At 38.1% G+C, this 25,617-nt stretch overlaps 1 protein-coding gene across 1 annotated transcript in view; it reads left to right on the forward strand.

Moving 5' to 3' along the window:
- The first annotated feature begins 5,795 nt into the window (after window positions 1-5,795).
- The window catches only part of LOC143352625 (icarapin-like), a 49,895-nt gene continuing 30,073 nt past the window's right edge, over window positions 5,796-25,617 (forward strand). Inside the window, exon 1 of the mRNA XM_076785279.1 lies at window positions 5,796-6,065. Within this exon, the coding sequence (XP_076641394.1) occupies window positions 5,999-6,065 (67 nt within the window). The 5' untranslated portion in view covers window positions 5,796-5,998. The remainder of the gene's footprint in view (window positions 6,066-25,617) is intronic.

Here is a 25,617-nt window from a genome sequence, read left to right on the forward strand (position 1 = left end):
ACGTAATGCCTGGCTAATCCGCGAAGAACACGCTGCAGACGGATACGGTGACAAAAATATCGAATATAATAATCGAAATTTTCTGTGCAGTGAAATGCACTGATACAAACAAAAATATTGCCACGGTTTTAACCGTATAGTTGCACGTTAATGCGAGGAATTACATGATACTCGGTTAGATTCTATAAAAATTATTATATCCATTATTTTAGAATACGCATTGCGCCTTAATTAGTCGCGAATCGAATAGACGAACAGGTGCGAAAGTGTTAATACATTTATAGACTGTGAATTTTGGGCACTTATGATAAGAATGTGTAGAGGAAATACAAAATAAGAAACGCGTCAAAAATATACGAAAACGCTGTTGCATTATTTTCATCGAAATAAAATCATTTATCCTCTCAGTCTCTTTTGCACACTATACCAGTCTCCTGGAAATTGCCAAAAGAAATTACAATTTCAAGCATTGAAGATTACCTCTTGAAAAATCGAACCGCAAACCAATCACTTACAGTATTACATAGTGAAACAAATCCTTGCTCCACAAAATCTTCACATCATGCTCAATAAACGCCCTTATTTAAAAGGAGTGATTTATTCACTCTAGCTCGAATTCCAACACGTAGAAAATACCAACACATTTTCTAAACCACGTGTTTCTGATGCTTGAAGAAATATTGAAATTTCTGTCAGTGAAAATGTGGCGTAATTCAAAAATGAAACTTAATAAGTTGCGTTCGCAGAAATCGTGTTAATGCGTTGTCGAGCAAAGCGAGCGAATTCAAGTGCGAATCTCGAAGACACGTCAGCGTTTAGAAGTAGACAATGGGCGTTCAAAGAAAATGTATACATAGGTGCATCCATGAACGATGTAATTACGTTATCTTCAGTCGCAATGACTCAACATGTGCGTCACATGTCGCGTCGCATCGCCGCTGCGCCGGTGCGGGTACCATCCTCATCGCAGCATATTTGCAGTCATTGCACCATTGATACAGCCACATTTACACGTGGTAAAAAACCAACATTTATTTTTAACCGATTTATCATGATACTGTATCTCGTGTTATGTAAAGTCAAGTAATGTCAGTAAACAGATGATGCTAAAAGAACACATTCCTTGGAAACAGATTTTCCAGAATGTGCACTCTGTAGAACCTATACGATATCAAGATAATATTATAATATATGCACATAGAATTTGCATGTGTTGTATAATTATTAAAAGTAGTGCCAAGGAGTACTTCTGTTGTCAGAAATTGCAAAAACTACTCAACTAAAAATGTCTTCGAACACTTTTACATTTATGGCACGTGAACATTCTAGAAATACAAGAAATCGTACGTATCAACACTAAACCTACCACGGCCGGTCACATTGACCTATTCAAACTTCTGCGTACAATTTCGTACATACAACATTATCACATCGCTATTGATCTTTACGACTTTTCTTAACCCCTTCTCGTGCTATTTACCTTGACGAAATCCGGGCCCAAGCGGTAGGGGTCAACGCGCGGTAAACAGACCAGAGTGAGGTTCGAGAACAGTCACAATACCAGCCGAAATGTAAATACCTGTGATATCTGTGACTCGTGAGGTTTACGTTTGGCAGATTTTCACTCCACGAGTCCTATTCGTGATGTTTACGTTTGTGCCAAAATCTTCATCACGAGCCACACACGTTAAAATACGGGAAGGGGTTAAAGTATGTATGCAATGTATTTTTCAGTATTTATTTCTCGTTTTATTTTTTTTTCCAAGAAATATATATATATATATATATATATATATATATATATATATATATTGTCCTACCTACCGCAACCGGTCAATTTGACCGCACGAGATAATATGGTACTTACTCTTCTAAACCTAAACAATCAGTATAAAAAAAAGGCTATTCCCAATGTGGCATGACCAATTCAAAATAAATGAGCTGCCTTATTGAATGAGACGCTATCAAGTTGTCGTGCCTGGTTGATAATACTGTGTCATGGCAAATGCATCCAGACCGCAAAGGTGGACGGCACAGTACAATTTTGTAAATCGAGAAGAGAGCATCGAAGTATTTTTTATATAATTGCAAAATTATATGAAAATAAATTTGTATCTGTGTGTTCTGTAAACCGATGGCCCGATAAAATTAGAAAAATGTTGATTCAGCAAGGTTATTGTTCGAAGTAAACAAACAAAAAAAGTGTGCCACCGTTGGAAAGACATCATACGATGAAGTTATTAGCTCGTCGGAATCGTGATATGAACGTACTATCTGCACAGCTTTATGGTGTTCGATAAAACACCGAAAATCCCCCGTACATTTGAGCGGAAGCCACGTTGTTTACGATACACCGAATTAACGCTTGCGCCTAGTCCTCTCCGCGATATATCTATGGCAACTGATGATCGTTCGATTTATTTTATGGTTTTCGCTATTCCAACAAGCTGTAGCGGAACCTTCTTTGGAGTGGATGAATCGTTTCTGCATTGTTACAAACTATTTCGAAAATCACTTTCGTTCATTGATAAGTGACATAAGTCAAAAAAAAGGAAATTTTACAGGAGAGCCATTTGAAAATGACCTAAAATTGCCATTTATTTTTTAGTGGATATAACCAACTTAGAAATGTAAAATAATTTGTTGTTATTTAGATACTGGGTTAATTGTCATGTACATTAGTTACAAAGTACACCACAATTTATATATTTATTATTATAATTTTTCTATAAATATATTTTGAGTTGTTTTTCCTGCGAATAATTTTTGATAGGTTAAATTAGAATTGTGACATTTTTACTGTGAAAAGTTCGAGTGACTTCACAGCTAGTGAACCAATAAAAATAATTGTAAACATTTTTGAGTTTGACTTTTCTGATGAATCAACTACTTTTCCTTCTTCGACACCTACGATCTTATCTCCTCACTACCTGACAATAATTGCAACATAACGATTGTTATTCTCATTGTTAAGTTCGATCACGACCGTTCCCGTGACATTTATATGAATTTCATCGGATGATGTTACAATACGCCAGTCGTTATACTCTTTGCAACGGTTATCCGATTATTCTGTAAGTAATGAAATTACGCTCGGTATATGTACATTTACACAGTGTAATCCGCCATCTTCTTGTAAGTGCAAGCATCTCGAAAATTCGCTGCAAGATTATAAGTAACATTATGCGCTTGCGCGTTACGTTAATGAAACTTTCCACTTGTGTTGCGTGATTGCATGATCTACTAGCGCACACTGTGTGACCTGTGTATGTGACTATGTGTGCGCGGATGATGTATGTGAAATATGTTAAGTACATTAAATGAGACTGCAGTGAGTCACAAAATTGTTTGGAATTGCAGGCTGTTCACCAATAGAGAAAATTCAAGAGCTGATATTTCAGTATAAGACGAAAATCGATTGCTAACGATCAAAAATCTCTTTAATGCACCAATACAGGCTCGCATAAATCAGATCAGGAAATGTGCATACAATAATGAGAGGCGACTAACGAAAGGCGAAAACAAAGCGGAAACCACAATTTCATTTTTTATTCTATTTTCATCTATGCATGAAATACACCGAATATTAATTATTTATACACGATCATAAATTTTATCAAAATTAATTTGTAAACGTATAAAGTAAATGCAGTAAATTTACTGTACACAGAAAAAAAAACTTTGTACTTATGTTGATCTGTGTAGAACAGAAAAATTAATTAATTATAGATTACATTAAATAGTAGAACGATTGAACGTGTTCTCGCTCTTGATAAAATTTCATTAATATTATTTTACAATGAAGCATTTTATTTCGAAAGGTTATTTCTTGCAAACTGCATCAAAAGTCTTAATCTCTCTCCGCTAACGAGACATAGCAATGAGGGACATTTTGTAAACATTGGATATTGTAGAGCGTGACGTAACACGTGTTCTTTGTGTACGTTTTCTTGGAACTTAAGAGTGGCAACGAGTATCTTCACGTGAGCAAAAACATTTTATGCCGGAAGCAGGGAAACTAATTACACGGTTCATTATACGGCAATCAGCGACGTGCTTTGATTATGCGATCATTAGTGAGTCTTCTAGAACGATACGAGACTTTGACTTTTGAGTAACGTATCTGACGACACGTAACCTCCAACAAAGGTAATTTATGCAAAGCTCAATTACAACAAACCTGTATTCCGGAATACAGTTAGAAGGCTTTTGTATGGTACTGTTTCGAGAAATCGATACTGTTCTGTTACTGAACTTAGGGTTTTTTAAATTGTATTTGTATTGCAAACTATCCGAGTATGATTTCTAATTTTATTTTTTCGAAATTCGTAATAAAAATCATGTTTAATATCGATAGTTGCAAATTTGTTTATACCCTTCTTGTATCTGTGCTGTCTCATTATTTTCGCGTAAGAACAGCTAACAGAACTTACTAGAAGTAGCAGCTAATTTTCTAAAAAATTTCTAATAAATTTATTTTAACTGAAACCGTTTCGTTTTATGCTAGTCACCGATGAAGGAGAGAACACCGCCTATGGCGATCTCAATTAGTGAGTCAGCATGTGTAAACACATTAAATTAACAACGCTGCTCCCATCTTGTGTGGATAATGGCAGTATATTATTTCTTATCTTTCTAATAGCTTTTCAACGCAACATTTATGATTTTATGTTTACAGAATATATTTATACGATTAATCATTGTTTGGCAGCATGAAATTGGAATATCGTTCACGTGCAGTTTAGTATTATTTATGCCACGACAAATATATTTCGAAACATGGATAAACATTTACATGAACGAGTCGCAAGATCTTATCTTCCGAGCATGAGAAAAAGAGTAGGCACTTTTTGTTCCAATTATGATAATAATGCAGTATAATATCACGTCTATTATTTTATTTAAAATCTTCGAAATAAGATACCTGAAATATCATCATAATCATAATACATGTCCACCCCACTCCTATGTTACAAGTGGGAACTAATACAGGCGGGTTGGACATCTATTATGACTATTAGATATCTCCTTTCGAGAAACAAGCTATAATTTTTTGAAGCAGATTTTAATAATAAACATACTAAATACTAATGACAATTGATATTTAAATTGATGAAGTACTTATCGATAAATGAAATTGATATAAAATTGACATTGCCTAAAAAAATGACAATATTTCATTTATTTGCATTTCGTGCATTTCGTTGAAAATATTTTCAAAATTCTCTTAACATATTATGTGGTAAACTTACTCATCTAAATTCGCGAAAAAGCCGAAGTTGTTTGATCGACGTTTCAGAAAAGTTAGGCGAAAACTATCAGTAGAGAATTCTCAGTAACATGTTGATAGACGAGTTCACCATCGATCCCCATGCGACTAAAATTTTTTCTGTTACCCATTATGCAAAGACTCGTCGTCCACGTCCGCGCGATTTACAAATAATCAATCAGATTACACGTACGTACGAATGTGCATCACTACCAGGTACGCGCACCTAGTCATCGGGGCAAGACCTCGCATTAGCAGTTCGGAGAAGAACGTGTGGAACACGCTACCATTACCGTTATCGACTGGCACGATGTACAATTTGGCATGGAACCCGTCGGCGGGATAATGTTCGCAAGAACCACGTTCGTAGTGTAGTTTGTCAGGGATCGCGTCGAATGAGAGGTTAGGTGTACCGAGAAAAATCGCGGCGTGAGTCAAGCGGCGCGCCGTACGGTCACGTGGGTCAAACACCTGAGAGGGTCGTTGCAATTGGCCGACAGCCGGGACGAGCGAACATATATAGAGTGGCACGAGACAAAAGTCGTGGCGCAAAGTGTCGGCAAGTTTCAGTGAGCTGGTTCTGTGAGTGACCTTGATCCCCTCGCGTGTACTGTGACAGTCCTGTTCGCAGAGGCCGAACCCGTCAGTTGTAAACGAGTCTTCGCCGAAGAAACTTTGCCGAGCATTTTCTGCATAGTTGCCGCCGCCGTTGCCGCAGCAAACTACAGAATGAAGAACTTTGGTGGCGTTCTGCTCGTCGCGGCGTGCTTCGTCGCGTGCGCACACAGTTTTCCCGGTGAGTACGATTTTTCCATCTATCTTTCGTCATCCCTGCGATCAATACAGTCGAAAATACATAGGGCAACAGCGGCTGTTCAATGGTTTTTCCGAGACTCTGAAGTTGCTCTACTCTCCACTTGTCACGACCGATCACCCTAGGGTCTAAATCATGTGTTCACGACTTCCCACAGCTTTGTTCGCAAAGAGCAAACATGTTGAATCGTTCGCTGGAATTATTAACGCCATATTCGTGATCCTGTCGCGTGACAGTCGAGTATAAAGCTGATCCGAGATGAGCATGCGTACAGGAAGCACGCGCGGGGGCGGAATGTATTAGAAATGGGGTATAGAGTATAGGGTGTTCGAAGTGTTACGTTTGTTGAGTGCGCGGGATTTTTAAATCGAGATAACAATTTTGGACGTTGGGGACACAGTATGTTTATGTGCACTTGTTTGAAAAATGAAATTTTTTACTGGTTTTCTGTAGTTTAATTCTGTTTTTTAATAGAATAGTGAATCAATCAGATACAAATTTACCTCTTTCTTAAATAATTTTAATTTTAATTTTTCTTTTGTTTTAAATTACACCAACACATTGTTATTACAAATGCATATAATCCGTAGCCTAGAGACCAAGTATAATTTTACAATGCTTGTACGTGTCACGTTCTATTTTCGTCAAAGTGTCTATACCAGATTCGAATATTTCATTGCCACCCAAACTCGCGAAATTTGAGTCTTGCGCTCTTGTCGAATCACCTTATAGAACAGTCGAGACTGAAAACATATGACTCGTCAAAACAATCTTATTAGCATAAACATCAAAACAGATCTGTCGAACGCGTATTTACAGTTCTTCTAAAAATAGAAATTATGTTGCGCAGTCATTCAAATTGATATTAGATCTTAGGAATAGCAGAAATAATGTTCCAACTTTAACAGAATACTTTAAAAATAAATTTGACCCTCGGACGGCGGGTATTGGATCCATGTTGACCCGGAGTTATAAACGCTCCATCTGATTTCTAATTGTTTGGCATCCGGTTCAAATTATTAGCTATTTATTTTTGGGTCAATAAGAGGATTAACTTAAATTTGGATCTAGCTATGGCTGCCATGCACAGTTACAAATGTCTGCCGTTCATATGAAAGATAACAGAGGAACTATAGTCAGTGAATATTTAGTGCAGATGCATTCTTTGATAACCTTCAAATTTACTGCGCGTTAAGTCTATTAATCTCGCGTTTCAGTATTATACGTAGGCGTATATGCGTACGTATATTTGCAAACGGGTTTAACCTTTCCCTGTAGCGGGTATTTTCGTGCCAGAACGGAGTCATCTTACCATAAAACTTCGCAAATCAGGAGATGCTGGCTCCCCGTTGTTTTATGCAGTTTTATGCGGAAAGTTGTATATGAGATGGTCGTACCCACAAGTACACCCTCCCGTTGTCTGCACTAAGTAAGCGGGAAAATTGCCAATTGGCATATGTCTGCTTTACTTCTGTACTCGCCCTAATGCTCCGTGCAAATTAAAGCTGTAAGTTCTTCGGAGTAATAATAAAGTTTATGCTCCGTAGTACTTAATTAGCAAATTCTGATTTTACAATATTGACCCAGCTTTTTAAATCGTATCTGAATCCTTGCTGAACTAAATCAAACAGAAAATCAAAGTTGATTTACGTCACCAAATCGCGTTTGTTGTTGTTTTGAAAGTCAAGGGAATACTTAACTCTAAGCAAATATGCTGATCAATCACAAGTTTAGTTTTTGTAACAATGATCATGGAATACATAATTAATGGTAGCCTTAAGACGTAAGAACTGCTTGGTTCTGTTGCATTTTGCATATGTCGAGAATTCAACACTCCTTCGAGATAATCAACTAATTGAGAAGAGCACTGTACTTGTTAAAAATTAATTTTTAATGTTAGATAAATTTGTTTTGCTAATATCATTCGGCACGTGATTCGCATTAAATTCACGTTATTTTCACGATTATTGAACCGTATGTATCAAATGAATCATTTCATGACACTTGGTTAAAGATTCGGTCCCGCTTTTGCATACGCGTTCATTTATCAAGTGCAACATTCGTCGTTTCGCAAGAATCGCAGCATATTGCAACATGTGGGAAACGACTTTATGAATGTTGAATTTGTGCTGCGTGTCGCGATACTAAAAGTTCCAGGTTGATACATTTAAAGTAGTTCGATTCTCTGCGAGAGTGGAGGGGAGAGAATGAGTGAGAGGGACAAAGTAGGAGAGGGGGAGAGAGGGGGTGGACAATAGTTCTCGAAGAGTCTCGGGCTTTATATTCAACGTGAAATTCATTTGGAACGTGGACTCGGCTAATTAATATTGGCATAATGTTTGCAAGCCGGAACTGCGGACAACCATTCAAAAGAACGTATGTCAAACATATGTAAATTGCATGCGGTTGTGATAAAGCGTTTAGTGTGCAAAAAATTCTTGCGTGTCTTTCAAACGATTCTATTGACAGCTTTGCACAAGGACACAGTATATCTTTATTTTAATCATACTCCTAATAATTATATATAATCCACCGGCTACAAATTGCATGTATTCATAACAAAAATGAACTGGTGAAATACAAATCAATAAAAAAGAACTAACTTTAATCTACACCGTTATATTGAAAACCATTCGATCTGGAACGAAATAATTATTGTGAAAAGAAAGGAATCATTTTTTGTCTGTTGCAACTTTTGCAGAGAATGTTTATATTACATAAAAAAAAACCGCAGTCCATAAATTAAAGTAAATTTCTGAACCAGTTCTGAAGCAATGATCAATAAAATGATATTGGGAAAATTTCATGCGTATCGTTTAACGGCTATCGTTACGTATGTACTCACAGTAATATCTCTGACGATCGTCAACGATAAAGAGAAGTGTAAAGTTGCGAAAACGTGTTTACTATGAAGTAACTATTATAGTAACTGTTAAACGCACGTAACGGCCTAACTCGTTCACCGAGCTCCAGTTTTTAACATACATAGATTACGTTGTTCGAGCTTCGCGTTCGGACAAGGCTTTCGAATGCTAATAACGCTATGCCGTGAAGACACTGTCGTCATTCAACTGTTCGGTTTCCGACAATTAAATCCAGACCGTCAACTAAAGCTGTAGATGATCCCAAAAATCGTCGACTGTACACTTACTAATCAGATCAACTCCCCGAGGGTTGATTCCAGGATTTTTTCGATCAGATCAATCACAGTGCCGGCGCGAAGCGCAGTTGCAAATCCAAAGAAAATTGCTGGGAAACACTGAATGGCAAAAGCTGCAAATAGTCCTGAGCATCGATGGTGCACTTAGCGAAAAGGTCCGCTATATCAGATAGCTAATTCAAGGATTCGCCGATCACGCGATTAGAGTGTCGTCGCGGAGCGTAGCTGCAGGCCGAAGGAAATTGCTATCAATGCATATTTCAAAATGGAGCCGATGGAACACGTCGATGTTCCCGGCAGTGTTGCAGAACAAGGTTGGCTGCGCCGTCCAGGCGGATGCAATCACGTTGCGAAACAACATTTACGACGGGGTTCGGTTCGCATCTGTGCAGAATTTAACGGGAAGACCATCTTCGCGAAGGTAGTTCCGAGAAATGAAGCGAGGACACGAAGCCGCGACGGAACGAGTAAAAATTTCGGAGTTTCTTATTCGTTATGCAACACCCACTCGTGCAAAAGCGAATCTGTCGCAAAAATGGAAAAAAGGTCAACATAAGTCGTAGAAACTCCGTCAATCGCCGCAGAAATAAGTTTCCAACTCGACGCAACCAGCGTATCTGACGACCTTTCGTGGTCGATTATCGCGTTAACGAAGCGTCGCGGGAAAAGATTTCGCTGTGTGCACACGATTTGCAGTTTATTTTTACACTTGGAATAATCTCATTGATTTATCGCGTGTCACAAACTACTACTCCGTTTTACTATAATACAGAGTAGTCAGCATCTGAAGTGAGGTGGGTATTAATGAAAAGTACACGTTCATGATAAATGACAATAAAAGTAATGATTTAATAATTTAGAAATTTAGTTCGTTACATCTTTCGTTCTTTCACTTGCCCTTTAATGCTGTTACGTAGAAAGTTTGATATTTATTTATTTTTCAATTCTATTTGTTCAATGCGTTTCATAATGTACAGTGGTGTACATTTTTTGAACATTTCTTAATCTTTGTGAATTACGTGAGAATTTTTATCTGCGTTAAGGCAATATTATACTGTACTTGAATAGATAAAAACATATAGTACCTACCTTGTTTACGGAGAATAAATTAAGCTACAAAATAGAGGAACGTTGCGCAACACGCTTAACCAACACTGCATTTTCCTCAACTGTAAAATTGCTAGGTCGGGCAGTACTACAATGTATTTGAATCGTTTATATTTGATATTCATGGGTGATTCATGAAACGGGTTATGCCGTCTCCGCTAAAACTCATAATGGGGAGGCCGTAAAAACAATATGAATTTTAAATATGATAAGGAGTACTTCTAAACGCATAAATTATTCAACAAAAAGATTGCTTTCGTGGAAGTCGTGTATTTTAAATGTTCACTGCGTCGCATCGATGCCAATAGGATTAAAGAAACGTATGGATGCAACAAATTTGATATTATTACGTATCAATGGCGGCATATTGATCATTTGTGTTATAGAACAGAGCACATATTCAATAAAACAATGAATGAATTTACTTTTGTTACTTTGAAAAATGATGTTCAGCGAGTAATGCGTCGTGGTCAAAAGTCAATGAAACAATCTGAAGCACTTGGAAGGAACAATGTGACTCATCTCAGTGCGCTTTGCGAGCCGAGCTCTCTGAGACCTCCATTAATTTTTGCAAATTCTAATTTACACGGAGCGCGCGCGATGTACCCGCACAAATATTGTTTATCCGCTGCACATTCGAAGATGTGTTTACAGTAGCGGGTAATAGTATGGTCTGTTTGATCTTTTAAAATATACGCGCATTATACCTGACTGTGACCATGTTTATTGTGCGATCCACCGATGATATACCGCGGACGGAAGTGCCGCGAGAACTTATTGCCGTGTTACTGAAACTTACCTTGGATTCGCGCCGGTTACACCATTTCTCTTAATACCAGACACTTACAAGTTTCTGATGTATGCATCCTTGTAGCCACGACGCAATTACCAGCAAAATGTGCACGATGCTCATGTTCCCCGACAAGATAGTTGCAATTGCACCGTGCAACACCGCGGCATACTCGCCGCGCTGCGTCAATCAACGCTCATTTAGAATTAAACGATTAAATTGATAGCTAACGAGTAAGTAGATTGATAGATAGAACGTGTATTCGATCATATCCTCGCGTTTAAAAATTATGGTGTAATACCGTGTACAATATCAGTTATCGAATTTGTCGATTTAACAATTTACGAGCTAAAGTGATTCCCCGATATCGTTCACGTTTCGTTCGCTAGAACAATCATTTTGCGGACCACTGGAACGAATAGAAGAATTTTAAATTTGCTGGACAGCTACTATCTATAAAACGAGAATCAAACGATCGCGGTTTTAACTTTGTTTTTAAACAATTAACAGCTAAAACTGTTGGATGACCTAACTCTCGCGTGCTATCGTTCCTGGATCAGAGGGATTTTTTATCGCTAATTGCTAAAAAAACACACCGTACAACAAGTTTTATTACACGTTTATAATATCTCGTAATTTCGTTCATTCCACTAATGGAGTTTAAATGATTTAATATATCTGGTGTACTGTTACAGAAAATTTCTTGCCTTTCCTGCTTGTACATATTTTTATTCTGGCCCGTAAACCGTGCGAATTTTTTATTTTGCAATTTCGAGTTCAGCGAATTTATTCTTTTGAATGAATCGGTTCGAATGTTTATTTACTGCGTGCAGATTGTGGGCGACTACGGGAATCAGCGAACCGAACAAAGTTTCTAGCAAGAGCTTAATTATGTCGTGAATAGAGATACGTGACTAATTACTACGTACTTCCTACGTCGTTCGATCATTAATTAGTTTATTCACCGCGTCGAGCCTTGTTCGTCGCTTTTCTTCCTATGCAACGACCTTTAGCGAGAAACCTTTATATATGTGTTTTTTGTCTTGATCTGCGCACACCTGTTTACGCATCCATGGCAAACATAAATGGATGTTTGCGTTTCCCCACGCGGCTTCGTGTCACGCTCGGTCGCGCTCCGGTCATTGTATACGTGCCTTTGCTCTCGCTGTCCTACCAACTTTTCCGATGAAATTACACACAACGACGGAAACGTGGCTGGTGTCTGCTTCATTGCTCTGAATTTCAACCTTCAAATCACAACCCGCGTACTGCAATCCGCTTTGTTCTCGTACAAGACGCATTGCTGCGTAACGAGCAATTAAGAAGGCAGATTTGAACTGTAACGCTAGAATTGAACGTGCACCCTTATTTTCTTTATTCGGGACCGATGAAATTCTTTAAAAAATACCAATATTTTTTTTCAAATAATATCATAGTATATCTGTGTATCAAAAATTCTCATTTCTTACAATGGCTGTTGAAAACATAACATGCCGGACAAAATGATATGTTTGATATGTTTGTATGTTTCATATAACATAATGGGATATGTATACATTTTATTCACCCTACATATTAAATGTGTCCTACAAAGTATGTATATAGAATTGCAATTTTATATCTTGTACATTACAGAAATTACAGAAAATAATATAGACATGTATTGATTTTAGTCGGACAAAGTGATAGAACATTATAAAAAAAATACAATTATTTGAACAGAAATATTCTTTTCAATTTCAAATCAATATTTAGTTGAACTACTTTTCCGCAGTATAACGTATAATAAGCGATTAGGAATCGATTTAAACAATTTTTTAATACGTTTTTGTTTTAAGAGACTCCAATTTGTCACAATACTTTGTTTTAATTCCATGGCGTTTTTGTATTGTTTTCGATTCTCATAAACGCTTCTTGAGAGCTCTGCCCATACATTTTCAATAATATTAAGGTCGGGTAATCGGGCCGGCCACTCGAGAGACGTCGCATTTTTAGAACTAAATTAAGCTTTAACACACTTTGCGGTATGTATTGCAGCATTATCCTGTTGAAAAATAAACGTACTGCCTGCAATACGAGTCGCGTGCTTAGTTAACTGATGGTCTATTAATTTAATATATTTTGCGCTGTTTATACGGCCGGATAAAAAATTTGTCAGCTTTCCCCTGATATCTAATACCGGCCCACACCATGACACTACTGCGACCCATTTGTCGACGGCTTAAATATTTTTCTTCTTTCCTTGGATCGTGATAATAGTAATTCCAGCCATCAGGTCCATCCAAATTAAATTTCTTTCCGTCGCTAAATATCACATTTCTCCACTTCTTCTTCCATAAAACATGATCGCGAGCAAACTTTAAACGAACTTCCTTATGTTGCTCACTTAGAGGGGGTTTTCTGTTCAGTTTCTTTCGTTTAATTTGTTTACAGCTTTGTAGAATACGTCGAACAGTTCTTACGAAAGCTAAAACACCTGCATTTTCAGCGATTCTTCTTGCAGTTCCCTTATAATTGGAAGCTACGCGTAATATAACCCGTCTTTCGCGTTCTGTTGTGGCACGAGGTCTGCCAGAACTTTTCCTTTTTCCGTAGATTTTCAGATTTTTAAGAAAGTTGTACACAACGTGGCGGCTTCTATTTAATATCTTTGCAATTTCTGTGATAGTTTGATTTTGTGACCGCAATAACAAGATTCGGTCGATTTCGTTTTTATCTAATTGTTTTAGATAAATAAATCAAATGTTCCAGATAAATGAAAAATTTACACGTCTACTTCGAGTCCTATCATTTTGACCGAGCAAGGTCAGCCCATGTTTACATTTCTTTCTTCAACTTTCTTTCGTGTGCAAGATGCAAACTTGCAATTCTGTATGGATACTTTGGAGGATGTATCTAATATGTAGAAATGTACAAATTCATCGATCGCCCTATCATTTTGTCCTATCATAATCCTCCATGTACAATTTTTCCCAGAAATTTTTCCATCATTTTTTTACATCATGATATCGATGGTGACGTTAAGCCATTACTTGACAAATATGATACATACATCTACGCAGATTAACAGGTGTATTCAATTCCATTATACGCGAATAAATTAAATTGTTAAATTTTTGTCCCACCTGTTCGAATAATCGACCACTGTGCTTCGCGTCGTCGGTGCTCCCGCGAAACGGACTGTACACAATACCTGTCGGCCGCTTTTAAAAAGAGGGTAACGAGTTCGAAATAAAACAAGTGCAACGATCGGACAGGTGACAGGTTAAGCTATCTAAACGATAAAGAGTATCTTACCACTCCAACCCCGTGGTGACATGGTGACTATCGTGTGTCTCGAAGGTAACCATGATCATAAAGTAAATTGTTGATAACACGGTTGATCATTGCGCTCTAAACTCTGACCCTCCTCTGAAGAGGGAGAGTCAGGAAGAGAGAAAGAGATGCGACATTTTATAGATTTGACCCAAAGGACAGGGAAAAACGGATGCGATGATCATCGCTGGGGGAGGGGGGAAGTATGGCAGGAAAACTGTCGGGGGTGTACCCCCTTTTTTCATTTAAATTACTTGAAGGCGGTAGTGCCGGGACGCGGCCAGCATACCTAATGGCCGCATATTGTGCGCTGCCACTGCCACTCAAGGCGAGCCGAACGCCACTACGTCAACGGCTCGGCCGGGCTGTTCTCGACAGGAAAATAATACGAGTTGGCCATAATCCGTGGCTGCGCTTCGTGTACCGGTACAGTGCATGTACACGACCGTCGCCGGAGGGGGGTTAGCGAGAGAACCTAGAACGAGGCTGCACCGGCGAAGACGGCATTCGTGCACAATGCACCTGTGCGCGCGAGCGAGCCATCATCCTGCAAATACAGTCAGAAACAAAACGATAGAACACCGTACATTTCTTTACGGTTCCGTATGATGTCGCAACAAAATGTACGTTTTAGTAAATCATTTATATTGTACGCGTAGCTGTACACGTAGCGTCCGTTTCTGAGAAACGTGAGTAAAGACGTAAAGTTTGCAGTCATCAAGTGGAGAAAAATTGTCGGAGAATGCGTCCGTATTTTCCTTTGTCGCAATGAACGATCCCGAATCCGGAAATTGAAAAAATTATAAAACTTCGGGTAGTGCATATAATACGCGATTTGTTTTTTTTTTGCTGCCCAAATTTATTTTAAGAGGTTCGTGTCGACTCTTGAAAATTTCGCGTTATAACTAGACCGCGGATCGTTATGCAAAATAAAAATGTTCTTCGTTAATTATAGGTGGACTGCGGTTGTTTGTGCAAATTTCGTGGATCGTTTTATGAAAATCAAGATGAGGAACGAGCTCAATTTATCAACCAAAAACTTTCTCATGGTATGCATGAAAATTTAAAAAGTGCGTTTTGTGGGCTCAGTTATGTAGATACATTTTGAAAATCGTGCATTATCAAAATCGAAATTATGAAAGCCAAAAGTGGCGAAAATCGTGAAAAATTTCAATTTTCACCACCTGGAGTATTTCGGGATAAGTTCGAAACAAGAAAAGTAGATCTTTGAAATAATATGAGCCACGTGTGTAACAAATGTTTGTTTTCATTTTATCGTGTTCGAAACATTCGTTAATGATCATAAAGGAACATCACGCACAGAGATGCTTAAGCATGATTAGTGCGTTTTGTTTACACAGAGATTCAATCTTAATGGTTAGGTAAACTGAAGGTGAATCTCGCTCACTTCAAATAAGATAGATGATAATGTATGCCAGTTTGACAGACTACACCGGGGCGTTTATGTAACTACGTCAAGCTTATGGTACCACGTGCACTGACATCGGGTACGATATTTTCATAGAAGTCAAGCTAAGAGCGATTTTATTCGGTTAGAATTCGTTAATACATTATGAAATAAGATCCTCGAAGCTCCATTGAAGCTAGTTTGCAACCACTGTTCGAAGAAATTAGTCGAAGCCTACAGTGAAATGCTTCTGACACTTCGACAGCTGTAGAAGTAGCAGGGTTTCTGTTTGTTACCGTTCTATTCGAAGTTGTCGTTGCAATCGTCGACCGAAATCACTTGAAACTGGTGTCCCAGACAGTTTTCCACCTAGGAGGCTCGACTATGATAAACGTTAGTGCGGTGCGTCCTCGATCCAATCTATAAAACGAAAATTACGATTACATCAAAATGCGTTATACTCGCCCAACTCTCGCTTAACCAATTTCTCCGTTATTGTTAGTGTAAAAATACAATTACATTTACAAATTTCTTCGGTTTTCTTCTTCTAATGTAACAAAGATGCTCTCCCATTGGACGTCAAACGATTGTGCAACCCTTTAATTTGGGCCGTGAAAGTATAGAATATCAGAGGATGGAAACAAAAAGAAATTGTACGCGATATTAGACGAAAGTTTTGATGAAACCGTAAAAGACTGGAGGCGTGCTTTTAAAAAGGATTTGCAGCCGTTGCTCAAATAAATCTCGCCGTACTTTCTTGGAAAAAAGGCTTACAAGTCTCGACACGTCACCGACAATTGGATTTATAATTCTATAAGCCGAGCGGGGAACAATATTCTGTACTCAACGGAACATGAGATACTTACATCTGCGAAATGGTAGTACCTCGTGTCCCAGATAAGTTGCGACGTATTGCAAGAAGGACCATGTCAGGATTGAACTTTTGTTCTGGCTTGAAACTACGTACGTGCAACTTGCATTTAAGTCGACGTTGCCAGTGCATTGAACACTTTTGAAAAATCGATAAATGTCCATGCAATAGACAACGAAATGGGGACGTGCAGTTGTGTTTGTACAGGCGGAAGTAGTCGTAGAACGCAAACGTATAAATTAATCATTCGCGTGTATAACATTTAGCACTTCCTCTACTGGTCTTCAATCATTGTGCCGCGCCGAAGAAAGCATCAAACCATTTTCTTGTGAATAATTAAAATTAGGAAAATTTTTAGGAAGCATTCGATTATTAATCTTGGATTTTTAAAAGACTGTTGCTTTGATCGTCAGTGGTAGATAAAATATTAGCAATTGCATTCGATAAATATGTATAAAATGTAGTGTATCGCGTGTATACAGGGTGACCCAAAAATGTTGTATTTCCTTCAAAGGGGTAATTCCTGAGGTCATTGGAAGTAACTTTTTTCATTGCAAAATTATTGAAAAACAAGGGCCAATCAGAGGGCGGCTACAGCAGACGGATTCCGGCTAAGCGATAGGTCCCGCTGAGAGTGACGTTGGCATTGGTCCAGCCGGAATCCGCCTGCTGTAACCGCGCTCTGATTGGTCCGTGTTTTTCGTCAATAAATTTCTAACAAAGCCCGCGGAGAATATTTTTGCAACGAAAAAAGTTACTTCAAATGACCTCAGGAATCACCCCTTTCAAGGAAATACAACATTTTTGGGACACCCTGTATTTTTTCTGAGACGACACATTAAATTGCGTACTATATCTTTAAGTGCATGTGCATATAACGTAATGCTATGCTTTAGATAAAGTTTAGTATTTTGTATGAAAGCATATTTGAGCTCTGAAAATCGTATACGCTGTCAATGCCAGAATTAATTTCTTTAAAAGCATGAACGTGTGCTGAAATGAACGCAGTTGCTTTATTGACTATAAAAGTACAGATTGCATACGAATGAAACATATCAGTTGAACACGAGTTGCTTAGTGCTGCACACCAGTTCGCAATTGAATGGCAATTTAAGTGGACTTGAGAGAACGTATATGTATGGATATATATAATAAATTCAGTGTGACGTGTATTACGTAAAAGCACCACGTAACTGTCTGTGATAATATTGAATATACATATGTGTTACTGATTGATGTACGCGATTATGCAGCTTAATGTACTGGGTGCTGTAGAAGATGTAACATAAATGTAATAAATTCCTTATAATTTGCGAACATAGTATATAAAATTCTTTCTTATGTGCACTATATTTCTCGAAACATCTTAAACATTACTACCAGACTATGAGGATATTAAAAAATTTTTAAAGGATTATTACACTAATTTTGACTAATTGAAAATACCAAAAGGAAAAATTAATTTTCATTTCAATTTCTCACAATGGACCCAGACATTTTTTATTTCGCACAAAACGCAGTCTAATTACTGCTAATGCCATTTAATCACGGGGATTAGAGAAGTTACAGGGCTTCCAAAACGAACAGGAAATTTATTAAAATTTTCCTTCACTGTTAATCGTTCCTATAGTTTCACATTTATGGAATCGCATAAAGCAGTTTTATTTGCAATTACTCTGGGACAACGATGAAAGTAATAATAATAAAATAAAATGATTTATCTCGATATTGCGCAATTTATATTGTCGCTGAAGTAACTGGGTGTGTAAGGTAACACAAATTTTCGATTGCACAATATGCAGATCAAGTTGCAAACTATTTTATATTGCTCTGCGAGATGAGAAAGGTATTTCACAGAAATGGAGCTGAAAATGTCTCTAAAACGGTGTTCCTCTTCCCTTCTAACGAGATGTTAATAAGGCGCGAAAACTTTCAATTTAATCCCTTGGAACTTTTCACGCGGAACTTCTCATATTAACGCTTCGATTCCAACCAGACAAGGTAACACCTCCGAAACTACCGGTTACGTACAAATGAGATGGCCAAATAATAACAAGGGATGCTAATTTCGCGAATCTATCGACGTGGAAAAATTATCGTTCGAACGTGGGTTATCCTGGCAACTTTTTCTGCAGAGTTCTCAATAATTACACATTCCGGTACATTACTTTTTAAATAATCCTTGTAATTTCAAAGGGAAATCAATAAACCATACATACATGATTTAACACTGCCTACTAAACAAGCAACCTCAAAAATTCTATAAAATCAAAGTGATTTGTAGACTGTGGATTTTTATGAATTTGTTAGTCAAATACAAAACTGTAAAAGCACGAGAAGAATTGATGTTGTTACGTTATTCTCGAGCTATGAAAATTATTCAAAGAGGAAATGCACTTCCACTGTTTCTTACAATTGACTTGGACAGTTTTAACACGAACTTAAAATATATTTTATTTTATTAAAAAATAAATTTCAATAAAACGAGATTAAAATATGTTTGAAGACTGCTCAAGGTGAAAAGTGCAAACAAGCACTGGCATTATTTTAGTCGGACGAAAAATTAAATGATTTCCGTCTCGCTTTGAAAAATGGATTCCTAAAGAGGTTAACGAACTGAACATAAATGAGACACGCTGTAGGTGTTATAGGGATTGTCAATCGATTCAGTTCGACGACTGTTCTGGTGTCGTTTAGAAAACTGACACGTAGCAACATCCGCGGATATTATGTCGATACACACGAAAGTAGAATCGCGCGGAACGACATTAAAGCGTGAGGGGACAGGTACAGCTATAGTTCTTTTTTTTTTTGCTCGAGAAGATAAATATCTAGCATTGATGCGCGAGGAAAAGGTAAAAAAGGGTACACGGATGAATATACACGGGAGCAGAGGAATCGGTGTTTCGGTCCTGTACTGCGTATACAAAGAATTATGGAAGCGTTCGGTCAGTCGGCAGACAATCCAATTACCGGCGAGTTGCGAAGCCATAAACTTGGACCCCTGTAGCCGCTAACTATCGAGTAATTATGAATAGTCGAGTGCATATCGCGCGTGGAAATCGGAACTGAATTGGTTAGTTGGAAATTCATTTGGAACCAATCACAAGTCTCATCTCCTATCGTTTCTCCTCTCTTCTTCCTTTTCTTTCCTCGTTCGGTGGGAACGACCGCGGTATATACGAAGCCAATAAAAACCGAATCGTGGGGATAAACTAAAACACGTGCAATTCGATCGATTTATTAACGAGAAAACTCGCAGATGGTGTGGTAATGTGCCCCAACCCCCAATTTTATATGTCTTCCTAAAATTTTATTAATAAATTCAGTTTTGTTTAAAATGTAGGCGAATTATGCTGCGTAACTTCTATATCATTTTTAACGAGCGAGGTGTAACGATCATCATTAAACGAATAATAACTTTGTAAAATAAATTAATAATCCGTGTCTGTTCGTTTTTGTATGTTGGCAAACACTCTAATCAGACGTCTTTGTACTGCGAGACATACATAAATCATACTTGTACACATTACACATTTTTCAAAATCACTTTATGAACAAATTCCGGTACTGGCAGAGAGAAAGAGAGTAGCTTTTCCCCCTCATTTGTATAATTGCAATTATATAAAGGTAAATTTTATGAAAAAACATTTTATGGAAGTTGTTCATCTACTAATTCATTCAGCAACAAATTGACTGTTATCTACGTTTAATGTATTAACAATAACTTTTTTTAAGGGCCGGTCATTTTGACCTCGCACGGTAGGAATAGGTATACAAGAAGTGTCGATAGGTTTAATGCTAAAAATGTTGCATGACCTTCAAAGATTTTCAGCGTTCGTCTTAATTTGCTGGGTGTTAAACAATTTCAAAGCATATAGACAAAATCCCGACACAATTTCAAAAGTAAAGATAATGGCTATATCGAGATCACGAATAAACAGCCTTCTTTAAATAAACGACACTGTGCTATTCAACACATCCTCGATTACGCGTGATTTATTAACTTTCGTCACGGCAACAATCTAATTATCACCCGTCCGCTTTGATTCTTTAATGCCGGTATATCTTAGAATTCCTTGGAACTGTTTACATTGTTGCTTCGATAACACTATCCTCTCGGAAGCCGCCCGACAATTATACATGAAACGATTGGGTCAGAGATATTCTGGTTCGTACGAAGTAGATTCTCCGAATAGATATTCCGGGTATTTCGTCTATTCGCGAGGAAGATAATTTCCACGATTATAATTAATCGCTCGCAATAATATATCATTATTCGAATTCCTGAGCGAGGAATATTCCTATTCCAGCGTTCTCGTTGGCGTGCTCTGCCTGGCTGGTCGTCATACCAGCGCGCCTCCACGTGAACGTTGTTAAGACGATAACGGTATATAGTTAACAGTCTTGCGGTTATCGTGTACTTAACAATCCAAGGAAGGCGTATGAAGTCACCGAGGAAACGTTCTGATCAACGTTGACTCATTGTCGGCTTATCGCTCTATTCGAATACGGTGTAATACCCCCACTCCCGTTTCCGCTTGTGGCACCTATTCTCAAATAATGATACGTACTCGAATTAATCGGCGAACGACCAACAACCATCGGACGATGTGTTACAAAACCATATTAACCCATCCCACTACGATCTATTTAACAGTTTCAGTGACTAGAACTTTTTTGTAATTTGTAATTTCCTAAAAAAAAAAGAGAGAAAATTTGTATCTATTGTATGCCTGTATGTTCTTCAACGGCTGTACATTAACAACGTCAAAATAGAATTTTATTTCGGTTGAAAGGAAATGAATAACATACATATTCATTAGACTCAACATAAAAGACGCAAAACGTAAAATCAACACGTCAAAAACACAATCTAAATCTTGAATGAGTTCAACATCACTCAACACACATAAAAAAATTCCGTCAAGAAGACACGATAAATGGTAGGTTTTCGTTTAATTCGATTTAGGTTCGTTCACTAGACAAGTTACCTTATCAGTCACCGGGGTTCCTGCATGAGTGTCTGGAGAGGAGTGGGGATTGACTTGAGCAGATTTCGTGTAAATTTAACCGTGCGCTACTTTATACCTATCAAGACCAGGGTTACCGCGTTAAACGCATGGGAACAGTCGACAAGATATGGGATTCCATGGGGGCCCCGTTGGATTTCCCGAACACGAAACGGGTTTCCAAACGCGACTATCCACCGTTTCGCGCGTCGTTAATTTCTCTCGGTCGGCGCACACGTGCGCGCGTTAAAGTATTCGTCGGGTTCCACTTCTCTGAACCGGTATAGCATAGCGGCAGGATGCACTTGAAGTTCAAGTGCATGAGCGAACATTCTCTATCCTTCGACGCCCCTATCTGCCGGCCACGCAGCCGCGAAATGAAACTATTAAAACGGCGGCCCTGTCTAGCATATGCACGTGAAGGAATCCATCCACCGTGGCATTTACTTACGCACCTTCCTTATTCTTCCGCCGTCAAGTTTATCGTTCAATTCCATTACGCAACGCGCAGACGCAGAAACCGAGCGACAAGATAACGAGGAATTACATCGATGGTTTCTTAAAGGGGGATTATGGTTTTTCACTTTTTTAAAATTGAATTTTTCTTTTTTGTTTGCATTTCCTTTACGTAGGCTTCTCATGCTAAGGCAGTAAACACAAGGGATTTTTAAGAATTTTTTTCAGAATAATTATTGGACTTATGGGACTGGACCTTTTGGGGATATAAACAGATAGTGTTGAAGTACAAGAGATTCTTTTTAAGTTCAAACTTGCATGCATGATAACTGTAACGAACGATGCATATACTAACGAACCAAGTTTTTCAATATATTTTGTAGATTTATATGAGTGATGTACACAGGCTCGCGAAAGTATTCGAACGTCCTTTAAAACAGTGGAACTTTTTTTAAATTGGACCAAACGAACTGACTTTTTTCTGAGCAATTAGAAGAATTGATTTACCGAATGACGTGCAAAAAAGATTTTGAAAAAATTGCAATTGCTAGGATTCATAAGTTAGGTCTTTTGGTCCAATTCAAAAAAAGTTATACTGTTTTAAAGGGCGTTCGAATAATTTCGTGAGCCAGTGTACACGCTAATATCCCTAATAGCTTTCGTCCGAAATATTCGTGCAAGAACGGTCTTGCAAATCAGAATACCTTCTGAATCAGGTAAGAAACGTGATCGAGCCGGATGTCGCTGCTAAACGACAGCATCCGATTAGATCGATACTACCGATCGTTTAACGAATTATGCAGATCGCTTCCGGCGACTCGTCGTGCAGCAGCTCTACATTTTTAACATTCTATTCGCGCGTTTCCGCTGTAACGGATTATGATACGCGGCGCAGGAACTGCGCGGATATTAACGTAGGTGGATTTGGAGGTGCTTGACCCAAGGTTTTGCTGTCGCGTCAGGAATATTGTTTCAGCGTTTTTGCCCGGCATTTTGGCTGGCTCATTGCTTTTTGCAGCGATGAGTAAGTCCAACGATAGTTCTGAGTTGGTATACCGACCGTGAATTGAACTCGTTATCTATCGGCTAATATCAGTCCTTCAATGTAAACTAACACTGAACAGTGTTAGACGTAGTCGCCACCATTTTCTATGCTTAATCCAGCTAGTGTGCTGGTAATGTGCAAGGAAACATTAGCTAATGCAGCTCGTTGCAATTTTCTTTTTTTTTTTTTTTGTTTATGTTCAATACAGTTTAGAAAATATATTTCACAGATTACATTGTTGATGCAAAACCTCTCTACCTGAATTGCAACAAACTGGAGGGAAATAGAAATTTATTTCCCATGATAATGCTTAAATAAATAAACACATTACAGTTTAAACACCATTTGTTTAATCGAATTTTTTCTGTATTTTGTGTGGCTTACTATATATTCACGATAATACACGAACAATTAGTATTTCTTTAAGAAGATTGTTAATATACATATACAGCTTCACGGCTGAGAAATTGGACTTAGTTTAGTGCCGTCCACCTTTGCGGTTTGAATGTATTTGGCATACAACAGTATTATCAACCAGGCACGTGCGTAACTTGATAGCGTCTCATTCAATGAGGCGGCTCATTTATTTTGAGTTGGCGATGCCACATTGAAAATAGCCGTTCTTTTATACTGATTGTTTAGGTCTAGAAGGGTAAATATCGTATTATCTCGTGCGGTCAAATTGTCCGGCCGCGGTAGGTAGAACAGACTACATATATTTCTTGAAAAAAAAAAAATAAAACGAGAAATAAATATTGAAAAATACATTGTATACTTCAAGAAAAATCGTAAAGATAAATAGCGATGCGATAATGTTGAATGTATCATACGAAATTGTACGCAGAAGTTTGAAAAAGCCAATTTGACCGGCCGTGGTAGGAATAGTGTTAAGAGGGTGTTTACACCCCCAGAACCACTTTTCTACAGGAAAAAGATCCGAATATTCGTTTACCCTTCAAGTCGTTTCGTTGAAACTTCGAGTTGCCAAATTCTCCAATCAGAGACATTAGCACCACGTCACACCCGACCATACACCCCCCCCCCCCCGAGAAGACCAGCTAGAAAAAGAATGTTCGGAAGCTTATCGTGATCGCCGTAGATATGAATTCGATCAAGCTGAATCTGAAAAGAGGATTTTCAAATCGAATCGATTTCGGTACTTACGGAATTTCGCTCTTTCGTTCAACTTCCTTTTCCACCGTCCTCTTAATTACGAACCGGCAATCTTACGGTTCTATAGGAGTCAGCTTTTTCGGCATTCCTCTTGCTTTCAGTCTGCCGAGCTCTGCCCCGTTCACCGTTCTCCGTTCTTCTCATTCCCTTAATCACAATCCCGCGATCCTAGGCATAGAATTTCATAGGTTTAACATTTCTGGTATTCCGGTATTCTCCTCTTTTTCTCATTGGGGACCCGTTTGTCCTCTTTCTCTCTCTCTCTCTCTCTCTCTCTCTCTCTCTCTCTCTCTCTCTCTCTCTCTCTCTCCTGGGTCCAACTATCTCGCGGTCGCAACACTGTATACTTAGAGAGCATATCTCCATTCATCCGTGAAGAAGAAGTTCATTGTACCTTTTTCCCGATGTGTAATACGCGGACGGTCGTTCGAGGGAAACGTGTCGGCATAGAGCCGGTCGCATTCCAAGATGAGAAGAGTTGGCAGAGGCGAAGAACTGGAACGACTTCCAATTATCGACAGGCTCTAGGCGGATATCTGTTGTACACCGCCGCTCAAAAGTATCTCGACACTTTCTTAATTGCGATCACCGAGAAATAGTTGCGAACCCATTGAACACGGCGACCAGATAAAACACATTGAATCGAAGTAACATTCGGCCATACATGGATTTTTTTTTTTTTTTGAGAAGTCGGAACAATAGTTTTACTACACGACGTGGGGAGAAAAATGTTTGACAAAAGTGCAATTGGCCGGAATTACAGAGAAAATACTAACGCTTTGCGCTCGATGTTGTTTTAGCTCCAAAACGAAACATTTCTTCCGACATAGAATATTTCTATATATTTTTCTTTTTCGTACATTCGAAAATGGTGCAATTTACTCGTACAATACTGAAATGTTTAGTAATTTACTAAATACAAACAAATTTAATAATGTAAAAAATAAATAAATAAATAATAAAAGTTGTGCACAATTTTTCTGTAGCTTGCCTACATTGAACATTTGAAAAATACATCTTGTAGATCTGTATCAATTATACATGTCATTAAAAAATGCTTCAAATTCGAAGGACTCGAAAATCTTTCAAAAATTTTCCCCGTAAACGAAACTGCCATAGATTTCAAGATGGAAGTCTCCTCTTTGCTCGTTGGAGATTGATGTACGATCTTTTAATTAAAGTTGGCGGCACACCTCT

This window comes from Halictus rubicundus, chromosome 3, assembly GCF_050948215.1.
Source record: "Halictus rubicundus isolate RS-2024b chromosome 3, iyHalRubi1_principal, whole genome shotgun sequence".
Lineage (NCBI taxonomy): Eukaryota > Metazoa > Arthropoda > Insecta > Hymenoptera > Halictidae > Halictus > Halictus rubicundus.